Source organism: Oreochromis aureus, linkage group 19 (genome assembly GCF_013358895.1).
Source record: "Oreochromis aureus strain Israel breed Guangdong linkage group 19, ZZ_aureus, whole genome shotgun sequence".
Lineage (NCBI taxonomy): Eukaryota > Metazoa > Chordata > Actinopteri > Cichliformes > Cichlidae > Oreochromis > Oreochromis aureus.
The window spans coordinates 10,946,406-10,956,580 of NC_052960.1; the positions used below are offsets into that span (position 1 = coordinate 10,946,406).

General features: G+C 37.8%; 1 protein-coding gene across 3 annotated transcripts in view; it reads left to right on the plus strand.

The window, feature by feature from the left end:
* Positions 1-10,035, plus strand: part of LOC116318092 (plastin-1-like) — a 42,005-nt gene extending 31,970 nt beyond the window's left edge. Inside the window, exons 2-17 of one of the 3 annotated variants that reach the window (XM_039603292.1) lie at positions 668-859; positions 1,221-1,311; positions 3,534-3,694; positions 3,780-3,909; positions 4,752-4,884; positions 5,305-5,386; positions 6,339-6,504; positions 7,125-7,267; positions 7,348-7,443; positions 7,622-7,817; positions 8,073-8,151; positions 8,578-8,692; positions 8,800-8,933; positions 9,066-9,189; positions 9,268-9,401; positions 9,496-10,035. In XM_039603292.1, the coding sequence (XP_039459226.1) occupies positions 1,242-1,311; positions 3,534-3,694; positions 3,780-3,909; positions 4,752-4,884; positions 5,305-5,386; positions 6,339-6,504; positions 7,125-7,267; positions 7,348-7,443; positions 7,622-7,817; positions 8,073-8,151; positions 8,578-8,692; positions 8,800-8,933; positions 9,066-9,189; positions 9,268-9,401; positions 9,496-9,634 (1,902 nt within the window). In that variant the 5' untranslated portion in view covers positions 668-859; positions 1,221-1,241 and the 3' untranslated portion in view covers positions 9,635-10,035. Of the gene's footprint in view, positions 1-667; positions 860-1,220; positions 1,312-3,533; positions 3,695-3,779; positions 3,910-4,751; positions 4,885-5,304; positions 5,387-6,338; positions 6,505-7,124; positions 7,268-7,347; positions 7,444-7,621; positions 7,818-8,072; positions 8,152-8,577; positions 8,693-8,799; positions 8,934-9,065; positions 9,190-9,267; positions 9,402-9,495 lie in introns of those variants that run through there. The other 2 variants (XM_039603293.1, XM_039603294.1) reach the window with 2 other exon arrangements.
* The last annotated feature ends 140 nt before the right edge of the window (positions 10,036-10,175 follow it).

Below are 10,175 nucleotides of genomic sequence, written 5' to 3' on the forward strand. Positions count from 1 at the left end.
GTGTTTGTTTTTAGTGACGTAGGCATAGCTGCTAAAAAAGGCCTACCAGCCAGCAATGTGTGAAAGAGAAAATAAAACAGAGCTTACAAGTTATTAAAAGTACTTGATAACACTCTAATCTGATCACTAAACTGAAGATGCAAAGTCCAAAGTATAAAAGCAACAGGTCATAGTTTTGCAAGGTGTGCATTATACATTACTACATTATTTCTGTACTAGGATGAGCTGAAATGCTGGGCCACTGTCCCTGCATAAAGCCAAGCTAACTGTTTGCCCCTGCATCCTTTCTTCGTGCTTCAAGCCACATTAACAGTCTATCTATCTATCTATCTATCTATCTATCTATCTATCTATCTATCTATCTATCTATCTATCTATCTATCTATCTATCTATTTATCTTTAAGCAAATGTAAGCTCTAACAGAGCAGTCAGGGTAAAAATGATCCATATTTGTATTTTCAAACTGCAGGCTGTGCATTTGGAAAACCTTTATTTATTTATACATGTGTTTATCTTTTTTTTAAGCTGTCACTACTCTGGGATACATTGTAAGGCAGGTGTGCTTTGACTGCAAATGGCCCAAAAGGGGCAAACATTTAAGCCTCCACAACAGTGGATAACAGGATGAGGTGTTAAATGTTAACTGTCAGAAGACGCTTGTCTCAGGGTCCAGCCAGGCCAAAGGTCCATCGTATGCCTCCACCCACTGACTCCTCCTAAAAGAGATAATCAGCTCTCCAGTGCGTCTACGATCCAGCTTCCTCTCTGCTCCGGTTTGAAACCTTGCAGAGCTCTGGAAGACTAGAGAGGCTTACTGCTCAAGACAGGACTGAGAGGGGAAACACAGGTAATGTGAAGGTAATTGTCCTTGACTTGTCTCACTTTGCCCTTTTAGTCCCTCAAGCAAAGAAGCATGTTTTACTTTAAAATGCTTTAGACTCAGAGATTAATGAAGAATCTTTAACGTATTTAAATGTGTTTGTATGTGGATGCTGATATGGGTGTAGACTGGAGAAAAAGAGATGTTAGTTCAAATGAAACCTACTTTTTTTACTTTTAGATTTAGATTTGACAAGTTTTCACATGTATAGTAAATATATGGCTTTGCAGCAATAAAGTGTTACATCTCTCGCGTTAAGTTGTCAGGTCAGACTTTGTGTCCGTTGCTGAAAAACTGCCCTTGTTGTGTGTGTTTTGGGGGGTTGGGGGCGTATTTCAGGTGCACAAAGCTGAAGCTACTATGGACAGTCACGTCATACAGATTTCCCGAGATGACTTGGAAGATCTAAAAGAAGCCTTCAACAAAATCGGTCAGTTTCACACAGAGTCACGAACATGCATGCACAAACACACAAACACAACACACACACGGAAACTCTAACATGACACTATAAAGGTATTGACGGTAATTCTGAACAAAGTAAGAGTTTTACTGCCATCATAAAATAAAAGACTCTTATGTAAGCCAGTTTTACTGCTTACATTGTACTTTTTGTGAGAGACAGTTTCACGTGTAAGAAACGTTGCCAAATTTTATCAGTTAACAATCACAGCTGCACAGTTGCAAAGATCTTGATAATAATGAGCGGTGTAAGAAAACAGATATTATCTTCCCATTTCTGCATGACATAAAAATATCAAGCACAAAGGATAACAGGTCAAAGGCATCAAACAGCAATTTGGAGCAATTTAAAAATTATTTTTAACACTGTTCATCCTGGTCAAAGTTCATCTCTGACACTCATGTTTCTTGGAACCTTGAATTATCTGAACAAAACGCGAGAGAAATCCATCCAGTAGCTGCTTAGCTACCTCTAATGAAGAGCTGGATAGGTTTTGACATCATCAGTGAAAACAACAAGCACCCATAAAGTGCCACAAATAGTTTTTGCCTCATTTTAGTAACAAACCAGAAGCCCAGGAGCCACTGACACACTGAAAAAAAGGGATTGGCCATCTCTTGGATTTATGTAAGCATCTTGCGTGTATTTAACACAATTGCCTCATGCTTTAAAGTTAAGTGTAACTATATAGTGTAGAAACTACATGATATGCAGAGCAGGTAGATTAAATTGTTCATATCATGTTCGAGTGAAGTAAGTCAATAATATAGCAATGTTAAATCTCGCGACACCGCACGGGATTTCAGTCTCGCGCGTTTTGGATCGTGGTTTGAGGAAGGCATCCATCTCAGTCAAGCTGAGAAGCCGCCTCTACTTTTTTCGGTATACCGAAAAAAGTAAATTGGGTGGTTGTTACATTAAAAAAGTCTATCTTGTAATTTGAACACAAAAATGTCATGTTTCTGTCTTGAACGTAATTAAATCATGTAGGATCTGTATGAAATTCAACAACTTAATTTGTTCTTGTTGAGATGACATGATACAACCAAGTAAGAGTGGTTAGTTGCTGGACTCATGAAATTCACAAGATCGCATGAGATTTCAAACTGCAGGAAAATCACTGGAGTTATAAGAGGCAGACAACTACACACACACCACGTGTATGCTATCGTTATTTATTGTGGTTTAATTTTCTACAGAAAACTCTGCATCAAGCCTTGAAATCATAGCTTTCCTACTTTTGTTAAGCCTGGATTGGTGGCATGGTGGTTTGTGCTGTTATCGCACAGCAAGAAAGTCCTGGGTTCAAATCCACAATCTGGCTAGTTTACAGCCAGGTTCAAATCTGGCTGTAAACTAGCCAGATTGTGTGATTTAATCCACAATCTGGCTAGGATTTGAACCCAGGATAGTCTGATTTGATTTGTAGTCTGGTTTCCTCCCACAGTTAAAAGTCATGCAGTCATTAGAGTTAGGTTAGGTTAATTGGTGATTCTAAATTACCTGTGAATGTGAGTGCAAATGGTTGTTTCTATCTGATAGACTGGTGAGCTGTCCAGCATGTACCCTGCCTCGTAACCTATCACTTCAGGGTTATGCCCCAGCCCCCCTGCAACCCAGATAAAGATAGGAGGATGGTAGTTGTTGTAGATCCACTCAATTTTTATTACTAAGTGACCAAGTAGTACTGGGGTAAAAGTTATTGAATAGTGTTGAAATGAAATGACAAAATTGTAAAGGATTAAAATATTCCAAGAGCTCAACTTACTTCATCTAAACATGTTTCAGTCGCGCTTTATCAACACAAAATGCACAGGTTTATTGAATATGAATAAGTTGTGTTGATTTAACTCAGTTGTTTAAGTTTCTGCCAAAGCAAAACACTAGTGTGCAACCAATGTCCACTATTGAATTAAGTAAATCCAACATGGCCCTTTTTTCATTGCATGCAGCCCCAGTGCAATGAAGTTTGTCCACATGAAACGATAAAGATTAGAATCTACAGAAAAGAAAGTTTACAATAATAAACTTGTAACTAAAAGTTATTTTTAAAAGGTAAATAAAACTGAAGCCTAAGCCCGTAACAATCAACTAAAACACATCTATCTAACTCCAAACTTTTTTATTCATACAGTGACTATATGAATGATTATTTGCTGTTTTTGTATTTTCTGTGTCTCTGTGTCCAGATATTGATAACAGCGGCTATGTGAGTGAATGGGAGCTTCAGGAGCTGTTCAAAGAGGCAAGCCTCTCCCTTCCAGGCTACAAGGTCCGAGAGATCGTCGAGACCTTCATCGCTGGAGATACAAACAAAGATGGAAAGATCAGCTTTGAGGAATTTGTCTCTGTAAGTTTTGGTAGCACCTGGGAGTAAATACACAAATTTACACACCTGATTACACATGAAGTAATGCATAATGTTTTGGTTTTAGATCTACCAAGACCTGAAGAGTAGACAGATCAGCGAGACATTTAAAAAAATTATATCACGGAGGGATGGGATTCGTTCTTTTGGAGGAACATCGGGAATCTCTAGCGAGGGAACCCAGCATTCCTACGCTGGTGAGGGACAACAAGCGTGTGTGTGTGTGTGTGTGTGTGTGTGTGTGTTAGTGATGAATTTCCAATGATCGCACCAGTGAACGATTTTTGTGTGCATGATTAGCTCCAGCTTGTAAAGCAAAGATGTTAGTGAAAGCAAATACCTTATAATATTAAATGCCCTGAAGACATCAACTGCTCCTCTGAAGGATATTCTATTCTATTCTAATCTCATTTTAGGGCCACGTGAGTAGGTCTTTAAATCCACTTATAAGGTATCCTTAATTAATCCTTAATTTAATAAACATTATATAAAACGTAATATATCAGTTATTACTGGTTAAAAGTGTTTATTAATGTTAGCAACTGGTCCTCATTTACTAGGAATTTATTTTCACTATACAGATTATGTAATTTCTATTTACAGCTATTCTGTATCTCAAACTCTTGGTTAGTTATTTAAATTCAGCATAGCTTTTAAAAAAATCAGAAGAAGGCAAAGACGAAGTCCTTGAAAAAAATAGAATTTTTGGCTCTAATGTAGATTATTAAATGAATTATAATTTAATGTAACAGCATTATAATGTTTATTTGAGGTGGCACAAAACAACTGTAGGCTTCCCTTTGATTTTCTTGGCTGTTTAATTAAATTTTATTTTTTTTGTGTATTAAACGTCAGATAATAGTGGAAAATGTTTCCCTGAGGCCTGCAGAGAGTTAATAGTCTATCTTTGTGATTAAACAGTTCAGTCCAACACCATAATTTATTATGATAAACATCATAAACAGTCTACTAATCAGCTGAGTGGCTAATTGTTTAAGCTCTTACATTACTTACTGCAGAAATTTATATGTGTGTTTAGATGAGGACAAGGTGGCTTTTGTAAACTGGATCAACAAATCTTTGGCAAAAGATCCAGACTGCCGACATCTGCTGCCCATGAACCCTGACGATGAAAGCCTCTTCACCTCCGTCCGCGATGGCATCCTCTTATGGTATTAACACAAGCTCATGCACACAGGCAACCAAGAATAAGCTCATCAATAAACAATTTTATTTTGCACTTTTATGTTGTAGCAAAGGTTAAAAGAGAAATGGTGTAGTCTTGTTTTACTATTGTTTTATAATGTTTCAGAGCTCCTTCCTGCTCACATTTTCTCAGTGTGTCTCTCTTTATTTTACACTTGCTATCTTTCACAGACGAAAGATAGCAAGTGAACTATCAGATGGCAGAAATAAACAGTAAATGTTGGATATAAAAAGGGGGAACCGAGAGCACTAAAGGATCAGGAATTAAACTTGTGACTACCCAGTGCCCTAATCTGACCCTAAATTACACTCATCTTAAACTAGATTCAGACTCAATTTACTCTTGCCCGCACTTGCTTGTTTAAAAAAAAAAAAATCTCTTTCAGCAAGATGATCAACCATTCTCAGCCAGACACGATTGATGAAAGAGTCATCAACACTAAGAAACTTAACACCCTCAAAATGACAGTAAGTAGCAGTTCTGAGTGAGTGGCTAAATACATATATTCATATCACCAATCCATGTTATTTGCAAAGAAGAGAATAACTCCACAATTCCTGCCGAATTTTAGCTGAGAGTATCTGTACAACTATATCATCATCAGTAATAAACCTTGAAAGCATCGGAATTCTGTGCTGACTAAAAGAATCTTCCCACAAGCAGATTTAAACATTAGAAATAACATCCTATTTCTCATTTGTTTAATCTGTGCACAAACCAAAGAGTTAAAAATAGCAGCTTGTAGTTTTACAAACAGTCATGAGCAGGATGATTTCTGAGCTGGATGCACTTGCTTCCCATAATCTGGTTGTCACTGTGAGCACCAGTGTCCTTTCCATACATCAATGGAACAGATATAATGTATTTGAATGCTGCTGTGTTTTCATAAGAGGCCAGCTTATGACCTTTGTTGCACTCTTTATGCTAAAAAAGTAGAAAAAAATGAAGGTAGTAAAGGGAAATTCTCATTTAAGACACGACTACTTTAAAAGACCTGAGTGTATTCGGAGAGATTTACTGTAGCTGGCACATGATAAGTCCTCTACTGAACATATGGATGTCAACTGAGATGATGATAGGTAGTAAATGTGTTAATGTGTTATTCTGAATATACTGATTCTCCCGGAATGTTGGACTTTGCTAAAAAGCCTGTAATATATTAACTTTTTACTGCATCGTCCTCTTCTTTTTCTTCTGCTGTGTTATATCCCATGAACACTTCTTCCTGGATGATATTTGTCCATCAGCAGTTCCAACATTTCCATTTTCAGCTTTTGTTTATTTCTGGTTAGTTTCTTATTATTGGCAGGATTCAGTCTGTAGTCTATATTCTCACTGAGCTGTTAAAACAATAGAAACACTGCTGTATGACATGACAGTGTTTCAGACTTTGATTGCTGATGCAGTGTGTGTTTGTAGGAGAATCTGGTCTTGGCCCTGAATTCAGCCTCAGCTATTGGGTGCACGGTGGTGAGCATGGATGCCCATGACTTGATGGCTGGAAAACCCCACCTGGTTCTGGGATTGCTCTGGCAGGTTATCAAGATTGGCCTTTTCGCTCACATAGAAATCAGCAGGAACGAAGGTCAGCGCACACCTGCATGCACACACACAACTTCACATTTACAGCACTCACCCATGTGTGATGCAGTTCATGATATAGATGTCATTGTTTGTAAAAGGAGAGGTTTAAAAAGTAAAAGCAAAAAGCAAAACAGTGGGGCTTGTTAGGTTAAAAATGTATAACACAGTCTTCGTCAGAGCTCAGTACACTGGGGTTTAACCCCTAAAAATCTGAACCATGAAAACTTCTTTTTGTTTTAATGGAGTGTTTATTGAACCTTCTGACAATTAAAAAACAAAAAAAAGAAAATAATTTGCGAGTGTTCGTGATTATATGTTTCTTTTCTGCAAGCAGAAAACACATTTGGTGCTTTATTTTATTTTATTTTAATATGTTATATTATATTATACATAATCATACAGCCTCTAGGTACAAAAATATGTTAAATTTTTGATTTTGTTTTTATTTTTCATAACAAATTAGCTCATTCCTTTTGCGCATCTTCTTTACTTTGACCAGCATAACCACAACTATTACTTTTAACTGAGAGTGTCTTGCTACTTCTAGGTAAAAATGCAGTTTTTGATTAATTTCCTCTTTCTTGCATTAACAGTTGATTAACTGCTGTTATGTGTTTTCAGATCTGATTGCCCTTCTAGAAGATGGAGAATCACTGGCGCACCTAATGTCTCTCCCACCTGACGAGCTGCTGCTCCGCTGGGTCAACTATCATCTACGCAATGCAGGAATGGAAACAATCAGCAACTTCAGCGAAGACATCAAGGTACCGTGCAGAACAAATACACACACATGTGAATACACAGTGTCATGAGTGTAACCCCATCTTGTACTCTCCCACCAAAGGACTCGCGGGCCTACTTCCACCTGATGGATCAGATCACTTCCTGTGAGGAGGATGAATTCCAAATGAAGATAAAAATTGACATGAGCGGCCTCAATGTGAGCCAAAAAATTTTCACATAACAGTGAGAAACTAATAAATGAAGTTAAATGTAAAGATCAACATTTCTTTTTGTAATTTTAACCAGTTTTCTTCCAATTCTGATATGATTATATCCACATAATGTCTGTACTGTTCTTCTATGCATATATGTCTGTGTGTGTGTTTGTTGTGAAGGAGTGGGATTTGGAGAAAAGGGCTGAGCTGATGCTGCAGCAGGCGGCCAGACTGGAATGCAGGCAGTTTGTTACTGCTCGTGATGTCACTTCTGGAAACAGCAAACTGAACACGGCCTTCGTGGCCAACCTGTTCAACATGCACCCCGGTCTGCAGAAGTTTCTGATGAACGGAGGCAATTTAGAGCACATAGAGAGTGAGATATATTCACCACTACATCTTGGCCTTACAATTACACAACAGAATCATAAAATGCTGAACTGTACAGTACACAGAGGCATATTAGCCATAAAATCAGCATGGAGAAAACAGACGTAATGCTATGCTAGTTATACGTGCCATAGACCAATAAAAAGCCAGAGATGATAATAGGTTCTTGAGTGTTTGACGTCTAGACTATAGATGAAGTCAACTGTATGATAACATGTATGATGTCTTCATATCATTCCAGTGGAGACCAGAGAAGAAAAAACATTTCGCAACTGGATGAACTCTCTGGGTGTTTCTCCACATGTGCACCATCTTTACCAGTAAGTCATCAGTTATACATAATCATGTTGACCATATCAGTTATTTAGGGTGAATGGAGCTGTAAATAAGGGTTACAGCTTCATTTAATGATTAGCATGAGTGTCCTCATATAACATTGTACTGAAGACTCCACAAGAGTGGAGCTTAGATATGGGCTTAGCTTTAATCTTAAATTTTAATGCTTTCCTCATGCAGACAGCATTGAAAATATAGTTTGAAAATAATAAATCCCTTATTTAAATATAAGTGTTATTATTATTATTTATTAGCTTTAAAGCACAGTAAAACATGAGCTCCCCCTAAGACTGCTAAAACTCCATAATTCAACAAAAATAGAGAGGACATGCTCTAAGTGTTCTCAGTGGTGGTCTTTTTTTCTTCTTCTTCTATTGAAATCAATTATCTGTGTCATTGTTTTTTTCCAGTGACCTGCGTGATGGCTTGGTGATTCTGCAGCTTTATGATAAGGTCAATGTGCCTGTGAACTGGAAGAAAGTCAACCGCCCTCCTTATCCTGCGCTGGGGGCCAATATGAAGAAGGTACTACATGCTAACAAGCAGAGCACAGTGATGATGACAGGAAACGCACAGCAGTGGGAAATATGAGAGATGCAATGTTGTTTTTTGTTTTTTTCCCTGTATCCCAGCTGGAAAACTGTAACTATGCTGTGGACCTGGGCAGGAATGTTGCCCGCTTCTCCCTGGTTGGAATTGGAGGAGTAAATCTAAATGAGGGGAGTCGTGTACACACCTTAGGGCTGGTCTGGCAGCTGATGAGGAGGTATGTGCACGCAGAGCTGCAGGATGTTTTGCTTGCTGTAGTATCTTGTTTTGTGAAAACAGACAGTCCGTGGTTTGGCAACTGCTGCTCCTTGTATAGTTTCAGTTACCTTTACTTCTTACAATCCTCCAGGTACACAGTTCAGGTTTTGTCCGATTTGGGTGATGGAGAGAGGGTGGTAGATCAAATCATCCTGGACTGGGTCAACAAGATGCTGAGCCAGAATGGAAAGGACACACAAATCAGCAGCTTCAAGGTGTGTATCTTTGTTTGTGAAATGGTATGATATCAAAAGACTGTGTGCTTTAAACCCCCTTTTGCCTGTTTTCTGCAGGATAACCTGATCAGCACCAGCCTGCCAGTGATTGACCTGATTGATGTAATTGCTCCGGGGATGGTCAAGTTCCACGTGGTGGCAAGAGGAGAAAATGGAGTGTTGAAGAAAGATGATAAAATCAACAATGCCAAGTAAGAAAAAAATCTTTTTTAAACTCCCAAACTCTTCGTATTTTTTGCTCTTTTATCATCTCCTGAGTCCTCTCTAATTCTGTGCTGCTCCCAGGTATGCAATCTCATTGGCTCGTAAGATTGGCGCTCGTGTCTACGCTCTGCCTGACGATTTGGTGGAGGTCAAACCCAAGATGGTGATGACTGTGTTTGCCTGCCTCATGGGGCATGGTATGAAGAAAGCCAAACCCTGAAGTGGGTACAAACAACATTGAATGAAGATGAAAAAATATATTTGTATTTTACTTTTAAAAAATTATTTTTATTCCTTTTCTTTGAGTTTTAACCTCGCCATGCGTACAAAACAAAAACAGTCTAGCATTGTCTATTATTCGTTTGCAAGAAAAAAAAGCTGTATATCATTTTCCATCAATAAAGATAATTCTTTCTTTTATACGTGATTTTATGGAATATTGTTCTTTGCTTTATTATACTTAACCCATTCTATTTACTTCTTCTGCAATATGAGCCAGAGATTCGGCAGAAGAAAAAGCAGAATTGTACACACATCTGTTCTATCAAATACATTTTATGTCTGTAAATGTTGTTCATTAAATATTGCTATTTAATTAATAAAGAGAATCTGTTAAATGTACGAAGTACCTGCGAATGTTTTGTGTATCAAAACACAAATTCCTTCTGGACTTCAGAAGTAAAGAGCAAATTGGTTATAACATGTATATTAGTTCAGAAGTGCATGAAATATAATTGAATCAAAAGCCATCAAAAGCAAAA